The 22,158-nt window shown below is 45.0% G+C and overlaps 1 protein-coding gene across 6 annotated transcripts in view; it reads left to right on the top strand.

Annotated features, from left to right (window-relative positions):
* The window catches only part of ITSN2 (intersectin 2), a 1,003,157-nt gene that overhangs the window by 759,760 nt on the left and 221,239 nt on the right, over positions 1–22,158 (top strand). For all 6 annotated transcript variants that reach the window (XM_069236034.1, XM_069236039.1, XM_069236035.1 and 3 more), the window contains one exon: positions 7,951–8,047. In XM_069236034.1, the coding sequence (XP_069092135.1) occupies positions 7,951–8,047 (97 nt within the window). The remainder of the gene's footprint in view (positions 1–7,950; positions 8,048–22,158) is intronic.

Raw genomic sequence — 22,158 nt, 5'->3', positions numbered from 1 at the left:
GAAATTCAAGCATTCACTCTGGAGGAACCTTTTTTCCAAGTACTCAAACATAAAGTAGTACTTAGAACAAATCCAAACTTTTTGCCAAAAGTAGTTTCTCCTTTTCACATTAACCAAACAGTGGAATTGCCGGTCTTCCTCCCACAGCCAAACTCAAATGCTGAAAGAGCTCTTCATACTCTTGACCTTAAAAGAGCTCTAATGTACTATGTTGATAGAACAAAAGAGTTTAGAAAAATCTAAACAGCTTTTCAGCAACCACATAAAGGAAATTCTATCTCTAAAAAATAATTTTCTACGTGGATTGTAAAATGCATCCAAACATGTTACCTTAAAGCAAAAAGACAACTTTTAATAACACCTAAAGCGCATTCCATGGCTTTTCTAGGTAACATACCAATGGCAGCCCTATGTAAAGCTGCCACATGGTCCACTCCACATACATTTACAAAACATTACTGTGTGGATGTATTTTCAAAGCAACAGGCCAATGTTGGTCAAGCTGTACTTAAAACTTTATTTCAAACTACTTCAACTCCTACAGGCTAGCCAACGCTTTTTATGGGAGAGGGACTGCTTTTTAGTCTATGCATAACATGTGTATCTACAGCTACACATGCCATTGAATGGAAAATGTCACTTACCCAGTGTACATCTGTTTGTGGCATGTAGTGCTGCAGATTCACATGCACCCTCCCTCCTCCCCAGAAGCCTGTAGTAGTTGCAGTATTTATTTGTACATATGTATATAATTCTTTCACATTTACATGCACATCTTATTTACTTACTACATTTAGTTGTACATTTACATTCTTTTACTCTATCACTCCTTCCTACACCCTTCTGCTTGAAAACAATCTAAGAAAGGAGTCTATTCCCGTGCGTACTATCACTGAAAAGAGGAGTCATTCGATCCTGTGACTCGAAAAAAAGACTTTATAGAAGAAAAACAACTTGTAACACTCCGAGCCCAACACTAGATGGCGGGTCTATGTATAGCATGTGAATCTACAGCACTACATGCCACGAACAGATGTACACTATACATATATATTGCATATATATTAAATACAGGTATCCTGTTGTACACAGTAGCATAGAGTTTTTGTTTTTGAAATTATGTGGCAATATATGGTTTCAGAGTTTACAATTGTTGTTTTGGTGCATTTCCGTTTGCCTTTGGTGAGGAAATGTATTCCCATTTATAAGAGGCGCTCACAAGGGAATCTTTTTTTTCTTTTGGATATAACCAGACCCTGTCTGTTTTGGCGATTGAGTATCTCTCCTAGTTTGGTGGGGCATCACCCTGTGCCGCCACTCATGGCTGAGAATTTCAGGGTTCAAGACTGAAGTGCAGGCAAACATACTAAATACCCCTTTCAACAGTGAACAATTGTTTGGGAGCTCAGTGGATGACGCCTTGAACCAGCTCAAGAAAGGTAATGAAACCTCAAAATGAATGGGAGCATTGCAGTTTCGAGGAGGAATGTGAAGGGGAACAGTAACACATCGCAGTCCCACGGGGAGAGGCAGCTTCCGTTCGGGAACATCTCACCAAATGTTCCAGGGAAGCAATCAATTAGCCACAACCCAGCAGAGTTGGCAGTAGCAGCAGCAAGGAAGACAGTCTTTCATGGAAGAACTCGGAGCAAAGGATAGCCAGATAGGGGAGGCTCAACCCCACCAACAGGTGACTTCACAACAGTCCACAACCTCTCAAAAACAACATCAGTGAGAGACAAACACAAAGAACTCAAACTCCTGCACACAACAGCAGCGGAAGGCAGAATATAAAACTTCTTTCAGGAGTGGGGAAAGATAACATCACATAAATGGATCCTAAACATAATACAATATGAATATTGTATAGAAGTAGTCATGAGACCTCCAACATGGGGGCCAAAGAAGAGGGTCTATTTAAAAGAAGAAATATCTAACATGCTCAAGGAGCAGGAGGAATTGCTGGAGAAAAAAGCAATTCAGACCATGCCAAAAGAACAAAGGAAATTACTCTGCATACTTCCTAATTCCGAAGGTAGACGGATCTCTACAACCAAATTAAGACCTCCGATTTATAAACAGGTTTATAAAGACTCAAAGATTCAAAATGGCAACATTGCATTAGGTCATACCACAATTGCAAAAAGGGGATGATTACAAATCCAAAGCACAAACAATATTTTAGGTTTGTGGTGAACAAGAGTTCACAGTATTGGCATTTGGGATAAAATCAGCTCCAAGAGTGTTTAAAAAATGTCTTGCAGCAGTAGCAGCACACTTAAGGAGTTAAGGCATACGTGTCTACCCTTACCTAGATGACTGGCTAATATGAGCAAACTCACACAACAAGTGTAGGGCACATATTCAACAAGTATTGAAAAATGTATTAATTTTGCGATTCTTAATGAACGTAGAGAAGTCATCATTTAGTCCAGAGCAAGAAAAGATTTTCTTGGAACAAGAATAAACTCGATCCAAGCAACAAGGGAATACAGTTATTACTTTGGGAAACTACCCAATACCAGAAGGGGCAAGCTCTGACCGTGAGGAGAGTGGGTAAACTGTTAGGGAAGATGGCATCATGCATACCACTGATCCCATATACAAGACTGCACATGAGGCCAATCCAGGAATGGCTTCAAAATCAATGGTCACAAGCAACAGGGAGTTGGGAAAATCTAGTTCTTGTCACGCAGAAAATACAAGAGGGTATATGTAGGAAGTTGGCTCTGTATGCACTATTTCAAAGTAAGGAATAGTATGCACAGAGTCCAAGGGTTCCCCTTAAAGGTAAGATAGTGGCAAAAAGAGATAATACTAATGCTCTATTTTGTGGTAGTGTGGTCGAGCAGTAGGCTTATCAAAGGAGTAGTGTTAAGCATTTGTTGTACACACACAGGCAATAATTGAGGAACACACACTCAGAGACAATTCCAGGCCAAAAGGTTTTTGTATAGAAAAATATATTTTCTTAGTTTATTTTAAGAACAACAGGTTCAAATTTTACATGTAATACTTCAAATGAAAGGTATTGCAGGTAGGTACTTTAGGAACTTTGAATAATCAAAATAGCATACACAGTTTTCATATAAATCACATATAGCTATTTTAAAACTAGACACAGTGCAATTTTCAACAGTTCCTGGGGGGAGTAAGAGTTTGTTAGTTTTTGCAGGTAAGTAAACCACATACGGGGTTCAAGTTTGGGTCCAAGGTAGCCCACCGTTGGGGGTTCAGAGCAACCCCAAAGTTACCACACCAGCAGCTCAGGGCCGGTCAGGTGCAGAGGTCAAAGTGGTGCTCAAAACGCATAGGCTTCAATGGAGAAGGGGGTGCCCCGGTTCCAGTCTGCCAGCAGGTACGTACCCGTGTCTTCGGAGGGCAGACCAGGGGGGTTTTGTAGGGCACCGGGGGGGACACAAGTTAGCACAGAAAGTACACCCTCAGCAGCACGGGGGCGGCCGGGTGCAGTGTGCAAACACACGTCGGGTTTCCAATGGAAATCAATGGGAGACCAAGGGGTCTCTTCAGCGATGCAGGCAGGCAAGGGGGGGCTCCTCGGGGTAGCCACCACCTGGGCAAGGGAGAGGGCCTCCTGGGGGTCACTCCTGCACTGGAGTTCCGATCTTTCAGGTCCTGGGGGCTGCGGGTGCAGAGTCTTTTCCAGGCGTCGGGATCTGGGAGTCAGGCAGTCGCGGTCAGGGGGAGCCTCGGGATTCCCTCTGCAGGCGTCGCTGTGGGGGCTCAGGGGGGGGGCAACTCTGGCTACTCACGGTCTCGCAGTCGCCGGGGAGTCCTCCCTGAAGTGTTGTTTCTCCACAAGTCAAGCCGGGGGCATCGGGTGCAGAGTAGCAAGTCTCACGCTTCCGGCGGCAAACGCAGGTTGTTTAAAGTTGCTCCTTTGTAACAAAGTTGCAGTCTTGGATGAACAGAGCCACTGTCCTCTGGAGTTTCTTGGTCCTTCTAGAGCAGGGCAGTCCTCTGAGGATTCAGAGGTCGCTGGTCCCTGGGGAAAGCGTCGCTGGAGCAGTGTCTTTAGAAGGGGGGGGAGACAGGCCGGTAGAGCTGGGGCCAAAGCAGTTGGTGTCTCTGTTTTCTCTGCAGGGTTTTCAGCTTAGCAGTCCTCTTCTTCTTAGGTTGCAGGAATCTGAGTTCCTAGGTTCAGGGGAGCCCCTAAATACAGAATTTAGGGGTGTGTTTAGGTCTGGGAGGGCAGTTGCCAATGGCTACTAGCCCTGAGGGTGGCTACACCCTCTTTGTGCCTCCTTCCAAGGGGAGGGGGTCACATTCCTATCCCTATTGGGGGAATCCTCCATCTGCAAGATGGAGGATTTCTAAAAGTCAGAGTCACCTCAGCTCAGGTTGCCTTAGGGGCTGTCCTGACTGGTCAGTGATTCCTCCTTGTTTTTCTCATTATCTCCTCCGGCCTTGCCGCCAAAAGTGGGGCCGTGGCCGGAGGGGGTGGGCAACTCCACTAGCTGGAATGCCCTGGGGTGCTGTAACAAAGGGGGTGAGCCTTTGAGGATCACCACCAGGTGTTACAGTTCCTGCAAGGGGGAGGTGATAAGCATCTCCACCCAGTACAGGCTTTGTTACTAGCCACAGAGTGACAAAGGCACTCTCCCCATGTGGCAGGCTGCTAAAACCAGTCAGCCTACACGGGTAGTTGGTTAAGGTTTCCGGGGGCACCTCTAAGGTGCCCTCTGGGGTGTATGTTACAATAAAAGGTACACTGGCATCAGTGTGCATTTATTGTGCTGAGAAGTTTGATACCAAACTTCCCAGTTTTCAGTGTAGCCATTATGGTGCTGTGGAGTTCGTGCATGACAGACTCCCAGACCATATACTCTTATGGCTACCCTGCACTTACAATGTCTAAGGTGTTGCTTAGACACTGTAGTGGCACAGTGCTCATGCACTTATGCCCTCACCTATGGTATAGTGCACCCTGCCTTAGGGCTGTAAGGCCTGCTAGAGGGGTGACTTATCTATGCCATGGGCAGTGTAAGGTTGGCATGGCACCCTGAGGGGAGTGCCATGTCGACTTAGTCGTTTTCTCCCCACCAGCACACACAAGCTGGTAAGCAGTGTGTCTGTGCTGAGTGAGGGGTCTCCAGGGTGGCATAAGACATGCTTCAGCCCTTAGAGACCTTCCCTGGCATCAGGGCCCTTGGTACCAGAGGTACCAGTTACAAGGGACTTACCTGGATGCCAGGGTGTGCCAATTGTGAAAACAAAAGTACAGGTTAGGGAAAGAACACTGGTGCTGGGGCCTGGTTAGCAGGCCTCAGCACACTTTCAAATCAAAACTTAGCATCAGCAAAGGCAAAAAGTCAGGGGGTAACCATGCCAAGGAGGCATTTCCTTACAGTATAGATCACATATAACACAAGGGAGGAACTCTGCACAACCAACTCTACAGTGACAATTACAACAGATACTTCACATATGTGCTGGGGATCTCACATGCACTCACTTAAGGTGCAAGGAATCTGGAGAGAACAGGATGCAGTACAACACATCGGTATTCTGGAACTAAAAACAGCGTTCTAACCCTTAAAAGCCTTTCAGAAAGAGTTGTTAGGAAACGACAGCACAACAACAGTGTTTTACATTAACAAGCAAGGAGGAACACAAGCCCTTGCATTATCAAGATTAGCCGAAGAACTGTGGGAATGGGCCACACAGTGGAAGATGGAACTAACAGCAGTTCATCTCCTAGGAAGGAACAATATAGAGGCTGACAGGCTGAGCAGACAGGCATCATGCTCACATGAATAGGAACTGAATCAGAAAGTACTCAACAAGATCTTTAGAAGGCGGGGAACCCCAACAATAGATCTATTTGCAACACCAAGGATCGCAAAGTGCCAAAGCTTTGCCTCAAGACAGCCATACCACCAATCCCTGGGGAATGCACTGTTGATAAACTGATCACGGAAGTTTGCTTAGAATTGATAGAAATGGCACAGGGAAACATGCAAAGATTACCAGTGCAACAAGACCTACTGGCAGTGGAAGAAGTAGGGGTACCTAACCAGAACCAGTCTTTGAGCATCGCAGCCTGGCTCCTGAACACCTAGAATTCAGACATTTAAAGCACCAGAAAACCCAATCGCCATTCTAATAGAAGCAAGAAGGCCAACTACACAAAAGTGCTACATAGCAAAGTGGAAAATATACTCCATGCAGTATCCTAAATATGGATTATTGAGGAAGAACACAAAAGATGCTGCAGTGTTAAGATATCGTACACACCTCATAAACTGCAGGTTGACATATTTCTCATTAAAAGGTACACTTGGCAGCGATAGGGGCCTACACATGGGGTTATAAAGGAAGACGTTTCTTCACCACCCCAGCAATTAAGAGATTCTTAGAAGGGGCAAAGAGAATTGCACCACCAAGTAAAACACCAGCATCCACATGGAGCCTAAATGTGTTGAGTTAATGAAGGTGCTCTTCGAACCGTTGCTTTAGGCTCACTCTAAAAATGGCATTTCTGGTGGCCATTGCATCTCTGTGCAGGGTGAGTAAATTGCGGGCACTCATGCTTCAGGAACCATAGTTTCAGGTTCACAAGGAGAGGATTGTCATGAGGGCAGACCCACAGTTCTTGCCAAAGGTAATCTCGCAATTTCACATGAATCACTATACATATACCAAGTTTCTTCCAAAAACGAAAATCACAGAAAGAACGTTAAACACTTTAGATTCAAGATGCGCCGTACTGTGTTGTATCAAAAAGACCAAGCTAAACAGACAGACAAAGCAACTATTAGTTACATCCGCAAAGAGTTTTCTGGGAAGATCAGTAACTAAGAACACATTGCAAGATGGATAGCACAAACTATTCAAACGTGCCACACAAATGGAGTAGAAAAGCTTAGTGCAATACCTAGAGCACATTCTGCAAAGAAGAATGCAGCAACCTTTGTTTTTTTTAGTGAATACATCCTTACAGGACATTTGTATGGCAGCGACATGGTCATCTGTACACACATTCACAAAACATTACTGTATAAACATTTAAATGAACAAGGAAGCACAAGTGGGTCTAAAGGGCTTGCAACATCTGTTTACAAATCAATGTTCATCTTCAACTTGACCACCACAAGGTTAACAAAGCACTACAAAATCTAAGCACAGCATGTGAATCCAGAAAAGATTCATGCTGCAAAAACATATAGATTCTTACATGTAGGTGTACTTTTGGAGCTTAAAAATGTTTCTGGATTCACAAGCGACCTGCCCACCTCCACCAAGAAGATGAAAGGAAGTAACAAATTACCAAAAAAGAATCTGAAGATGGCGGCCAAAGGTGGGAGTTTCCAGAGGAAGCAGTACAACATCACAAGGGACACCAAATGGGGGTCCTTCGAAGCCCACCAACAACAAAAAACAAAAATAGAAGGACTTGCAGAATTTGGGAGAATTCTGGACCCAACCACTAGATGAAGGAATAATGCACAGCATGTGAATCCAGAAAATTCTACAAGCTGCAAAACGACATCTACAGGTAAAAAACTATACGTGTCCAAACATCTCTTAACTTTGTCTAAGACAGGAAGGTAATACATCATTGTATAAGGGTAACTAGATGAATTGAAGCTTTCTGGTTCTAGGATGCTGTGACCCATGAGCAGAATGGCCTTTGAGGATGAAGAGCATGTCTTGCACAATAAAGAATACTGCAGCATAGCCTGAACCCCATCATAAAACGTTTTTATCTTTGAAAACATCTTTTATTAATGCACATCATTTCATGGCATATGACTATATTTAGATCAATTCAGTATACTTATTTTCTCGTATGATAATTTGTTGTAGCTTGCTAAGAAGGTCTATGCAGGTGCAGATTTATTCTTGACAGTTGCCCGTGACTCTTTGTTATGTTGTGACTGTTCTGAATTCCCAAATTCCTACTTACTACTTACATACTTATTGTAGGCGAGAGGGAAGAAGAGACAGAAAGGTTGGTTTCCTGCTAACCATGTGAAAATTTTGGGCCCCAGCACTGATAAAACCACTCCCAGTTTTTCTGCAGGTAAGAGAATGTTTCTTTTTCTTTATAATTTTTAAAAATGGATCACACATTTACTATGTATTTGCCCTAGCCGAGTTCTGTACTGAAGTTAATCTTGCATTTTAAGTGAAATACATTCCCTCCATCTGATTGCACTGATCAAGGTATCAAAGTATAGTTTTGTTAATTTGTAATGCTAGTTAATTGTAGCTAATGGATAACTGCCGCAAAGTTGTTATGCATTAGAATCATTTGTGAAATCAGCTCCTCTGCAGGGGACCGAGAGTAAGACTGTGGAAAATCTTGACCTCCTTGTGACTTCTTCCAGTGAGGGTGGCATAGCATGGACAAGGCGTGCTTAAATTACATGTGCTTCTTCTTCAACTTAGACTTTCCCAAAGAGTTGGAATGCAAAGAAGATCTCTTGCAGGATTGGCAACGAGAACAAGCATAGGACTGAGTCCTTCACTTTGTGCAGGGGTGGCCTTCACCTGATTTCCGGCCATGATAGGTGACATACAGCTTGGCTTTGCGGTCTTGGATCGCTTTGAGATTCATTAGGGCACACACCCCACGACTTGAAGTTGTGGCCCAAAGCTATTCTCTAGAGTCGTCTCTTGTGGGATCCGGCACAGACTTTTTGTGTGACAATCCTTGGAAGACTTAAAGGCTGTGGTTTTAGAAGGGAACATTTCCCTTCCTTACAGGAGCATTTTTTGGTGGAAAACTGCTCCTCAACTCTTTAGAAAAAAGGAGCTAGCTCTAGACCAGTGGAAAGTGGAAAGAAAGGTACTGACATCAGCACACATTGGTAATGCCTATATACTGCTCCAGTTTCACTTCAGGGGCAGAGCAGAGACTATGCAAAGCTGCACAACGTCACCTGTCTGCATACAGAGGACATGGTGAAAAAGCACCCAGATCCAGTCTGGTGCCTAGGGATATTCTTAAGGAGAGGAATCTGCGGTTAGATAGAGTATCCACCTGAAAGAGAATTACTGAAGGTAAGGTGTTAGCTATAGAGAACATCCCTGGTCTTAGCTGGGCCACACATATGTCTGAGCTTTTTGTCCCATATGGTTCTGGGTAAAAATACTTTCTTGCCTGTTGTCTTATCCAGGTGACTGGTTGACACCTGTTCGGTATAAGTCAATAAGGACGCTGTACTGCTATTTGATGGAGTTTGTTTTGACCAATGACTTTGTGTTTCACCACTGCGCATATTAGTTGCTCAATGTTCACCAGTAGCACATGGTATGTTTTGTTCAGTTTAGCTGCCTAATGGCTAATGCCATGTCAAAGCCCATAGGCGGCTAAACTGAATACAGAAAGTAATGGCTAATGCCATGTCAAAGCCAATAGGCAGCTAAACTGAACAAAACATACCATGTGCTACTGGTGAACATTGAGCAACTAATATGCGCAGTGGTGAAACACAAAGTCATTGGTCAAAACAAACTCCATCAAATAGCAGTACATTCCGCCCTTTGACCAATGAATTTTTGCTTCACATATCTCTTGTTTAAAAAAAAAAAAAAAACATCAGCACAAAAAAAAAACATTATCAGCAAATCAAATTTCAATGATCAAAGCAATCCCTGTAAAGCAATAGAAGTGAATTAACACATTGATCTCATAACTTTTCACATCAGATACATCTACATAGAAAAGACTGGGCAATTTTTTTTTTTCTCTTTTTTTCTGAATGAGTCTCTAATTCAACAGTGTTAGCAATTTGATGTGGCATGAGTTCTGCTCATGTAAAGGTGCACGGTCCACCTGAAAGGTTTGCTGGAAGATAAGCAAAAGTCAGAGTTCCATACGAGAGGGGAAAAAAAAAAAAACACAGCTTAGTTCCATTGGAAGAATGCAATCAAACAAGTTGAACTTGAACTGAAGGCGCAGTTTGCGCAAAATGGATCCATGGTGCTGGCACTTTACTCAGCCAGGTTCAGGTTGGGGATTCGGTCCCTTCCCCGACCCCACACGCACACACCGGAAGGGGGACCACACAGCACACTCAGGGACAGTGGCGAAACGTGGTAGGATCTGCAAAAGAAACAAGTATGACTTTTCTTGCAAATAACATTTTTCATTTAAACTGCACCCTTCCTCTTTCTTTCCCTGTTTTATAATCAGCAGGACGTTTTTGGGGCCCTTTGTTATATTCTCTGCAGGTTCTGGAGGGTCACTTGGGGCTTCAGCCCACACATCAGCACTGAGGTTTTTATCTGCTGCGCCACAGCTTCCCTTTTCTTGCACTGTCAGAAGGGCTGGGGCAGACTCATTCTTTACCAAACCTCCATTCACTGCACTTTTGTCAATTTGGGCCATTCTGTCTCCAATTTGTATGAATGAATCAGATTCTTTTCTAGGTATCAGCATAATTTCGATTTTTCCTTGGTAATTTGCAGCAATCACTTTCCCTAAAACCTGATCAATTTGCCATTTCTGTTCTGGTAACGTTCCTCTCCCCAACTGCTCTGTGACTGCTTGCATGACAGATTGCTTTTGTGCGTGCTGCACAGTTTTTATCAAAACTAGGGGAATGTGCATCTCTCTCATCTCTGCCCACCTGTAAGTGGCTTTTTCTCTCAGCTGTTCACATTTCTGGGGCACCCACTTAGCCATCCCCACTAAGGCAGAATTCTGGGTGAACACTTCTCTCTCTGAATTTTTCTCATTAACATCTGCAAGGTAATTGAACCAGTTAGGTGCTAAAACATTAGCAATGAACCAAAAATCAGCATAAAAATGACACATCTCACGTAGCTCTTGCTTTAAAATCTGACACACATTATACAACTCCATTCCTTCTCCTGTGCCAGAAAACAACATTTCAGTCAATGAATCATTAGTAAAACAAACATGCTTTTTATCTTCAGTGGACACGAATTCAAATGGTGCACACAATTTCATTGGTAATTCTTTTATCTGTGGTACTCTAGCCCTGTCTTGCAAGTACCAGATCCATTGTATGATTCTAGCTAGGGGCACTATTTTCTTTCCTTGTTCATGATTTAAATGTACATAAGTATTTCCTTCTTGCACTGCGCAGAAACCTAAAGTCTGCATTATTTCATTTGCCAAATCACAAGCGCGCAGCTGCATATAATTTTTCACAGTGACCATATACAAAAGTGTTAGGATTTCACTCAAATGAGGGCTATTCTTTTTCCACAAATCAAACAAGCTAATGAAACTCGGTGTCTCTTTCCCTAAAATCTTTCGTTTTACTTGGGCATTTTGCAACGGTAACTCGTAAATCACATTCTGGTCTCTCTCCGTGTTATCAGTTAAGGAATGCATTTTGGCTGCCAAAAACCCTGGCTCACACGAAAACTCAGTGCAGCTCGGAGCTGTCTTAACCCCCTCATTACTGGAATGGGACAAGAAAGATTCTTCAAAAACAGCCTTTTTATAACTTTCAGTCGGGCTAATTTGCTCACGTAAATTCCTATTTTCATGTTCCAACTTCCTACATTTCTCCTGCATTTCTCTGTAAGCAGATAAAGGTATCCAGACCTTTCTGTCATCATTACTTCCAAAACACACGTTTTCTACATATGTACAAGCATTATCAGGCATTTTAGCTACACATGCATTTTCTTCTGTAATTCCCCAAACAGAAAACAATTCACAGTTTTTCTTAGCACCATCAGGCAGTTCATCAACACATGTATTCTCAGACATGGTCTGCCGTGCTACTGTGATTCTCCAAACAGAAAACAATTTCTGTAATTCTCCAAACAACAAAAAACAATTACACTTTTAAAGTGTGCACTTAGAAATCTACTAACTCGTCAAACCCCTTCTTAATCACCTCTTAATGACCGACCCCACGACTCCAGGTACCAATTGTAGTGCTTTCCTCTTATTTAGTTTCTAAGCACTAACATAACACAACAGAAATGCACTTCTGAGGTCAAAGAAGACTTTTATTGTTGTTATATGAATGACGAATTAGTAGCTTTCCAGTCCGCGTTAATCAAACAAAATATATCAGTTTGCAATATACACAGCAGGTTATATTTATACGATATTGAATGCAAAGCAAAACAAATACTTCACCGTGTAGGAACTATTTACAGCTACATCTTTCTAAGGTCTGCAAGCTGATGACCCCTGTCAGCCGCGAGAAAGAGTTTCATCTACCCACACGGGATGCTGGCGCCAAGCTCCAGCACGAGGTCCGGCAGATTCGAATCTGACTCTCTGCAGCCTGTTACATTCGTTACAAAGGTGTGCCCCCTCCTCTCAGACCTGGGAAACTGAGCAAGCCTTTTGGAGACTGGCCAGGTCTCCAAGACTACTCCTGTTCCCAAGCTCAAGCAGAGAGAAAAACAACACCCATGTACCCTCTCTTATCAGGTCTAGTCTACTGTGAGAAAAACATCTTGGTTCTCTGGTGCAAAAACACAGCTTGGAAAAATACAGCTTGGATTCTCAACTGCAATGTCTAACTCCACGTTAAAGGCAATGGGCAGCTAACCTAAATATCAAATGCAATGTCTAGTGTCATGTCAAAGCCAATAAGCATCTAAGCTGAATACAAAATGCAATGTCTTATATCATGTCAAAGCCCATAGGCAGCTGAGCTGAATACAAAATGCAATGTATAATATCATGTCAAAGCCAATAGGCAGCTGAGCTGAATACAAAATGCAATATATAATATCATGTCAAAGCCAATAGGCAGCGGAGCTGAATACAAAATGTAATATCATGTCAAAGCCAATAGGCAGAATATCTAATAGCATGTCAAAGTCAATAGGCAGCTAAATTGAATACATCGTGTCAAAGCCAATAGGAATGCAATGTCAAAGCCAATAGGCGGCTAGACTGGATACAGCATGTAATGCAATGTCAAAGCCCATAGGCGGCTCAACTGAATACAGAAAGTAATGGCTAATGCCATGTCAAAGCCCATAGGCGGCTAAACTGAATACAGAAAGTAGTGGCTAATGCCATGTCAAAGCCAATAGGCAGCTAAACTGAACAAAACATACCATGTGCTACTGGTGAACATTGAGCAACTAATATGCGCAGTGGTGAAACACAAAGTCATTGGTCAAAACAAACTCCATCAAATAGCAGTACAGACGCTCAATGAAGGACCACACGCCAATTATAAATACAATTTAGCTTTACTAGAATTGCAGGTAAAATGTAGGCATTTAGCACATTAACAATAGTAGAATAAGAATAGCAATGGAAAGCATCTATTTATATTTATATATAAGTACACTACAAGGAGCATCTATCTATATATATATATATATATATATATATATATATATATATATAGATAGATAGATAGATAAATATAAGCAAAGAGTTAATTGACAGATATAAGTTTTGAATAACTATATACTAAAATGCATCACACTACGATATTCAGGAAGCAGAATATAAATGAGTTGAATACTTAAGATAAGCTTTGATTTACTGCACACCAAAATGCATGTTTCAATTACTGCAGCAGGCTCTCACTACGATGTTCAGGAGGCAAAATATAAACGAACCGAATACTTCAGATAAGCTTTGATTTACTGCACACCAAAATGCATGTTTCAGTTATTGTAGCAGTTCACACTAAGAGGTTTAGAAAGCAAAATATAAACAAGCTGAATACTTCAGGTTATAAACACAGTGCAAGCATAAATAATCAGTCATAATAATAAAGCAGAGAAATAAAGGCCTTTCATCCCTATGTGGAAACTTAACTTAGTCCACGACATGCTGGGAAGCCCTCTAGCGCCTGCTTGGACCTCTCTCCCCCTCAAGCACCACGAGCAAAAAGGGAGGCAGCGCTGGGCCATGGCAGCTTCCACAATTCCATCTGCGAGCTTCCAAATCCCTCACCCACACTTCAGTGCTTAAATAACTCGAAGCTTGGATTCTATCTCATTCTGGCATTTTCTAGCTATGTTATCAGTACTTGGCTGCTCTGCCCTTCTCCAGCCTTTGTTTTCATTCCATCTTCTCCCTGTACTCTCGTTCTCAAGGTTGAGACGGAGTCTTCTACACAAGCTTGAAAATAATATCATGAACTTTTCCACGATGTTTGGGAGGGGGTTTCAATAGGCATTACACTCATCTACACTGCTCAAGCTAATTAACCCTTCGCGTTACAATGTCTTCCGCATCTTTCCCTATACTGAACACCTGTGCCACTGAAATGTTGTGGTAAGAGAGATTGTTTAAAAAAAAAAACTGATGACCCCTGGCAAGGGATACACCAATGCACAGTAAGTAGTCCGTCCCCCTCCCCCACTTGCAAATGAAGTATGGAAATTACAGTATTGGCGAGGCATGAGTCCTTTCAATTTGGTGGCGCTTCTGCTCTACCAAATAAAAGATCATTTGTCTCACAAACAGCTATTTAGTGGTCTGACCCTTCTCTGAGATGCCCTTACAGCGTCTGCGAAACCCAAATCCCAATAGTGCAAAAGCAATGATGTTCACCGGTAATGTTGTGTGTAAGCAAGCTAGTTCAGGCAACAGAGGAACAAGGCCAGCTGATCAACTGTGATGAAGCAAAACACATTGCAGCAGTAATCGCTGATGAACGTTCAGACCCTGCTGTGACAACAGAAGGAACAAATAGATGTGACTGCATCAAAGAGCCTTGACTGGAAAGCATCGTAATCAATTCTCACTCAGGACGGTCATCAACCATAGATTCAAAGTGTTTCCAAAATGCTCAACAGCTATAGACGAAAGGTGTTTCAGTGTTGTTTTTTTTTGTTTCTCTTTATTGGCATTTAAACAGTGCATCCACATGTGATATATTGGGTAGCAATATTGACAACTGTGTGACAGGAGCCCGTACTCACCCTCCAATCACAAGTATTGCAGCATTGTTGGCTATACAGGAATAGACAAAATACAATACAGGACAACTTGTCATATCAACGTGTCAAATTAACAGCGAGATTCAGGCTAGTATGTCATGCCCAACAGGGGAGTAACAAAAGTGAAGAGCAACTGAATCAATGATGAACCCACTCTAACTTTTGGCTGGTGGTTCTGTGGGTTTAATTGCATGTGAGGGGTAGTTTGAGCCACTTCTGCAGTAAATTGTTGTATTCTGTGACGAGTCGCATCGGGGTGGGGGTGAAGCAGAAGGTGCACGCCGGCCACCTGACAGGTCAGCCCACTGTTCACGGCATCATTTACAAGCAAGTTCAGGCTTCCTCATCTCTGTGACCATAGTAACAACAGGTTTGCGCCATCAAGCCCTGCACACTAGGGGACTGGTGGGTGCAGTTTATCGAACATTGTTAATACATAAGTAACACCACCTGCACCCCCCAACCCCATGGTCTTGCATTTGGGCATCTGCCTCCGCCAGTTCCCATTTGTGTGTCACTTCAAGCCAACAATGTTCCATGGTTATTAGTCAGATGAATAAAGTTCCACCATTTTTTTTTTTTTTTTAATATCTTTATTTTCAGTTTTATAGAACATAACAGTACAGCAGACAGTGGAGTGCTTGATAGAAAGCAAAGTTCACTTCAGAGTTGCATGTTATCAACCAGCTAACGTTCACGTGATACTTCTGCCCCACCTGGATATCACCACGTCTTCCTGTGCAAGTACACCACAATTGTTTTCTTTAGAATAATAAGGCCGATCTGCATTTGTACCCCGTCCCTGTCATCTTCAGAGCTAGCCCTTTCCATTGAGACCAAGTCAGCCTCTGGTTCTAGGAGTGCCTCTCTTCACACTGAGAAGTCCTCAACTGCCTTGTCATCCCCCCTACTGATCTTCATGTTGAGTTCTTCTGCCAAAGCCCTTTCCTGTAAATCCCTATGCCAGTAGCCTATCTCGGGTGTCCTCTGCCCAATCTAAGTAATGACTGCTGTACACCTTGCCAACACCAAGAATAGCTGTAGAAAGTTATATGCCATCTTCCTACCCTATGGTCATTTAACATGGCCCAGAAAACAGCACTGTGGGGTGAGTGCAATGTCCATGTGTGTGGCCATCCTAATTTCAGTGACCACCTGAGTCTAGTAGTTTTGTACCCCCGGGTACTGCCAAGGCAAATGCCAGAAGTCGGCTCCTTGGGCTCTGCATATAGGGCAGCATTCTGCTGGAGGCATATGGTGCAGATCTTTCGGAGTAAGGTAGGTTCAATGGAGGAAGTTGTAGTGCACATGCTTGAAGAGGGTATTACATGAGACAGATCGCGTTCGTTCTTTGACCCTTGACCAGTCCTTTTCTGTCACTGGAGTGTCCAAGTTGATGTCCAATGCCGTACAAGCCCACAGAGGGGACCCTGCTGCATCTATGCGCATGGCACTTTATAACTGAGCGATCAAGTTTTGGCCTGCGCCACAGGTCAGCACGATCCCTGGTGTATGCATGGGTGCGGGTGCAGCAGGGTAGGAAGGCCAGGTCACCCCAGCTAGTTCCGCCAGACCGGTGTGTTGTAAGAAATGCCCAGGCCTGTGGGCAGATTCCTGACTCGCTTGCACAAATGAGATGAAAGCTTCTCCAAGCTATAAGTCCCCAAGTTGTGTACACCCACCCTCCCTCCATGCTTGAAAGGACATATTGTCCATCATCTGCCTGACTGGCTTCAGTACTTCAGTATCCAGACTGGAAGTTCACAGTGAAATGAAACACTTTTCAGCATTGTCTCTACAAAACGCTGCCAGACTGCCGCAGATTGAGAATTATGTATGGTAAGTCCTTTGGGAGCCCAGCCCCTCAATTAACAGTTCTAGCAGTTGGTCTGGCACCACCCTCCCTGCAGAAGACATTTTTTTTTCCAGTTGTCATTTAGTTCCAGCCAATTGGACTGCAAATTGAAACTGTGCTACATAATAATACAGTTCAAGCCACAGCACCTCTAAACCACCCACCTCATACAGTCTTGTCAATGTTGGCAGAGCCATCCTGCTATGCCATCCAGCCCACAGGAGCGAAATGAGAAGTGAGTCAAGCTGCTTAAAAATACTTTTGTTTGTAGAGGGCACAGCGAGCTCTGTAATACATACAAGCATCTTGGCGGCAGCAGTATTTTAGCTATGGCCAGTCTGCCCATCACAGAGCGAGAGGAAACATGTCCCAAAAGGACACAGACAGTGTTAATGCACCCAGAACCTTTTCTGTGTTAAGTTGCAGTTGCAGTGTTTTGGTGTGTGCTACCTTAATGCCCAGATATCAAAATGGGACAATTCCCAATGCAATCCCTTGTTTGGTAACGTATTTGCCGTTTTTTCGACCAGTGATTCGAGCGGAAACAGTAGTGACTCGGCCCAGTTGAGACGGAGACTGGAAAGGTTCACAAAGTCATCCAGCATTTGCAAAAAGGCATCATCTGCATAAAGTGAGATGGCACGGTGGACATTACCCAGTCTTATGCTCCAATCAGATATTTCCCTATGTGCCCTTAAAGCTAGGGCTCTACTGCGAGTACAAACAGGAGTGGTGAGAGTGGGCATCACTGTCGTGTACCGTGTCCCAGGGTCCATGCCTCTGAGCGACAGTGCTCCATGCGCACTCTAACACTGGGCTCCAGGTAGAGTAGCCGGACCAACCCACAGAATTGAGCCCTGAAGCCCATCATTCTTAATACTTTGAGCAGATAGCCCCAATCAACTGTGTAAAATGCCTTTTCTAGGTCAGTAGCGACCAAGGCCAGTTTCTCTCCACTGTGTTCTACCTCATGAAAGACATGGGTTAATCTCCGGAGATTCATCCCTGTGCACCTCCCTGGTATGAAACCACGCGGGTCCTCGAGTACCAGGGGTTTCATATAGGCGGTCAGGTTGGTGATGAGAATTTTACAAATAACTTTTATGTCCAAATTATCATGGTGAGGGGCCTGTATGCTGCTAGGTTGGCCTTATTGCCTCCAGGTTTAAGAGGCATACAAATCTCTCCCTCCTTCATGGACAGTGGGAATATATCCTTATTCCACAACTCTAGAAAGACTTCCATGAGACCCTTTGTTTACAAGGCTGAGAAAGCCTTGTAAAATTTGATTGGTAAGCTGCCGCCTCCTGATGCTTTAGTCCTCTGAAGCAGTTTTAACGCCGTCCTAAGCTCATCTAACACTATGGGAGCATCTGTAGCCTCAACCGCATCCGGCCCAAACCTGGGAATGTCTAGACTCTCTAGGTATGGGGTGTAACTGTGTGCAGTAATAGCTTAGTCAGTGGTGTACACCTGGCATAGGTGTTCACGGAACGTGTCTGCTATGTCCATCCTAGAAGGAACTCTGTGTCTTTCTGGTGTATTCAAGTGTGTTGTGTGAGGTGGAGCGCATTATTTAGGCTAAGAGCCTACTCAACTTGTTGCCTTCTCAGTACAACCTCTGTCAGTATTGCTTCAGTGTATCTTCCTAGGCGATCCCAAATGTCCACTATGCACCGATACACCATGCGCTCTTTTGTAAGGGATTCTGGACTAGCTATATCTCCCACCTGTATATTTGCGAGCCCAGCTTCTTCACTGTGCAATTCAGCTTGCAGCTGCCTGCGCACCCCACACGTCAACCACAGGCAAGTACCCCTCAGTACTGCTTTAAGTGCTTCCCATTCTGTGGCTCTATGGGTTGTTGAGTCCCAGTTTGTCTTCAAATAGTTTGTCAGTGACTGTGATAATAGGTCTCGTCCTATTGTGTCCTCAAGGATGGCTCTTGGCATCCTCCAGGGTCTCTCTTCTCGCACAACACCACCTAAAGACACAGAGCAACTAACTAGTGAGTGATCTGACAGGAATCACACTAGGTGTGTTAGCTTGATAGCTTCCAGCCTCAACAACTATGCTACCAAAAGCCTTTCTAACCTGCTGTAGGTGTTGTGTGTCGCAGAGTGGCATGTGTACTGAGTTTGTGTGGGATGTGTCACCCTCCAAACATCCACAAGGCCAATGTTTACCGTAACCCCCTGAAGTGAGCTGTCATATTTGGTTTTGTACCCACTCTGGGGGTGCTCTATCCAGGTTAGGGTTCAAAACACAGTTGAAGACTCCCAGACACCACATGGGTGTGTCAACATCCAGCGCAAGCAGATCCTGCATCGTGTGAAAGAATGCAGGGTCGTCATTATTAGAGGCATCTGTGTTCAATATATTTAGTCTCTGCTCATCCAGGCTGCCCTGTAACAGTACGTACCTCCTTCCCATATCAGCCTCCATGTATGAAGGGGAGATGGGACTCCCGGTGCCACCCATATTAGTGTACCCCTAGCATATGACGAGAAGGAGCAATAGAAAATCTGCCCTCGTCATTTCTTGGCCAGTCGTGAGGCACCTGCGTCATCTAGGTGTATCTCTTGTAAGCATCCTATATTAATTTTGTGGCATTTGAGGAAGGTGAGCACCCTTTATCTCTTAATGTACATACCCAGACCCTGGACATTCCAGGTCAGAACTCTGAAGTCACACCCCATCATTGTTCGTGAGCTCCTCCCTCACCCACTCTGGCTGTGCCCCCTCCATCCACTGTAGTTGAACTAATAACTCAATTAAACAATAAAAACTTCCCAACTCCCCCCAACCACACACAAACAAATATGATGCAACCATTCAACTATATATGCCCACCCAGTGTGTGTGCCAGGGCTAGCACCGCTGCCCGGCCTATCCAATAGGGACCGGCTAATGCACACTGCCAGCCACCTTTCTGGCCAGCCACACAGTTTAACGTATAGCAGATTAACTGTTAGATGCATCCCGTTCGTAAGAGATATACATCTAACGAATCTAAATTCCCCATGCCATTGACCCATGACTGATGGGACCAGGATCCAAACAAACAACAGTTCTGGTGGTGCCACAAACCCCCGGCACTTGGTCACTTCTAGCCTCCGCCTCCATTATCACCTGCAGCGTGTCTTCCTCAAGAAGGCATATGTTTGAACATTATCCCTTGCAAACCACCTTTCAATATCAGTTCACATGGCTCTGTTCGTGCCTGCTCCACCACAAACAATTCTGACAGGCCCCATGGCTTAAAGTCCAGTCGCACTCAATTCTCCAGGAATTGTTCAGTGGACGACACTTCTTTCATCTCTTGCAACCCAAAGTCACGAACATTATTCCCACGGGAGTGGTTCTCTGCATTGTTTGCCTGCCTCTCCAACTTCGTCATGACAGTAGTCATCTGGGTCAGCTGGCTTTTGAGGGCTGCAGCCTCACTCTGCAGTTCTGTGATGTTTCCTTCAGCATTTGAGACTTAGGGGCTCATTATGGGAAACCCCGCCGTGTTCATGCTGGCAGTCTTTTCATAGAACACTAGCCCCCTTGAGACTCCTCCGGCGAATTACAAAGATTCTGCTGGGCCGGCAGGCGGAAACAGTGTATCCGCCTGCCGGCCCAGCAGAATGCAGGGCCCGGGACATTGCCGACGGCTCCACATGGAGCCGTCGTCAATGCCTCAATGTGGTGAGTGCAGCAGCACCAGTCATGCAGACCTACGCGACTGGGCACTGCACGGGGCCCCGGAGCACCCTTTCTGCCAGCCTTTCCCTGGCAGGCGATACCGCCAGGGAAAGGCTGGGAGAAACAGGGATCATTTTCCGGAGGTCGGCGCTGCCCTGACAGATAATGATATCCACCATCGTCAGGCTGCCTGTCGGCGGTAGCCTGGTGGTGGGGCTGTGTACATAATATGGCGGTTCAGACCACCATGCCGGTGGCGATATTCACCGCAGCCGTTGGCGGCATGGCGGTCTGAACCGCCGGGTTCATAATAAGCCCATCAGTCTGCAATATTCCTCAGATCAACCGAAGTCAATTCACATCAATGACCCTCTCAATTTTATGTTTGAGCGGTGCAGGACACCTGTGTATCTGCATCAGTTTAGCTCTGGATTGTTCCGAGTCAGTGTACTGTGCATCTCCCAGTTCATTTGCTTCCATCTATCGTGTTATCCTATAGGTGGGCTGTCACGGCGTGATGTAGTGAGTGATAGTGTTTGGCGCGTGGGCATGAACCTGCTTGTCCTTTCCTATGATGGGCGCCTGGATGTAGAAGTTTGCTCTTCAAAGCCAGGTATGACGCAAGGCTCTCCACTTGTCAGGATCCTTGTGCGGGCCAAGATCCCCCGCCTCTGATTAGGGTCACCACACTCAGCTGGTGGCCTGCTGTGCAGGTTTAGACAGGTCCTACTGGGAAAGGCTTCCCTGTCCCTCTGCCCAGCACCTCTATCCCCACGGTGGAGCGTCCCCAGCCAGTAAAGTGCCTCTGGGTTATAGCCCCCTGAATGGTTTTATGTTGAGGCCAGACAAGGGTGCGGGATGTCGTTTACTGTTGCCCAATGTCTCCTGTGCATTGAAACTGACACTGACCAACTTCGTGTAGTGTTGGAATGCGTGCAGGGGAGGGATGCTGATCCCACCAGATGCATCTCCACTTGACCCAAAGTCTGTCATTGGTGGCCCAGCAACCCTGGGTAGGGTTTTCGGTGTGTAATTCCCAAGTCCTCCATCTGATCTCAATTGCTCTGGGCCTGAGACCTCCTCACTGGGGCCCGGGGTGAGCCAGTCGGCAGGATCCTTCACAAGTTGAGGCAAGATGTTCAATTGAATTCTGTTATGTACTGAGCTGCGCTGCCTTCAGCTGCAGTGCCAAGGGAACAACAACACTACTCGAGGCCCCTGCGGTGCTGCACAACAAGCCCTTGCAGCCTTTTTCAATTAATGCCGCAGGGCCAGGGCACCATGTCTCCTGCAGTCTCTTATGCGTGCCTCGTGTCCCAGACAGACCAGTCAGTCACTGAAGGCTGCCACCGCCTTGAATAGGGTGTCGCTACCTGCCCCTGCTCCGCGGCGCATATGCCCCGCTTACTTCTGCATGCATCTGTCCATGATCCCATCAGAAACAACTAGCACATTGCAGCTGGGGGGGCCAAGCCAGGAGCTGTCCGGCTCCACAGAGTCAGGACACAAAGCATATTGTGTTGCGTTGCCCAGTGGTGTGCACCCTCCAGGCAATCCCATTCCCGGGGCTACTCGGATGAAGCCGCAGAACCTCAGCACAAAGCCCGCCCAGCAGGGTAGGTGAAATGGAGCGTTGCTGCATTGACTTCAAGACACCGGTCTCGCGGTGTCCTCCTACCCCCATGGTGGTCGGGAACTTGGGCATACCTCAACAGTGCTGCCTCTCCTGC

Source organism: Pleurodeles waltl, chromosome 5 (genome assembly GCF_031143425.1).
Source record: "Pleurodeles waltl isolate 20211129_DDA chromosome 5, aPleWal1.hap1.20221129, whole genome shotgun sequence".
NCBI lineage: Eukaryota > Metazoa > Chordata > Amphibia > Caudata > Salamandridae > Pleurodeles > Pleurodeles waltl.
Note: the sequence above shows the minus strand (reverse complement) of the source record. Positions and strands in the feature narration are given on the sequence as shown.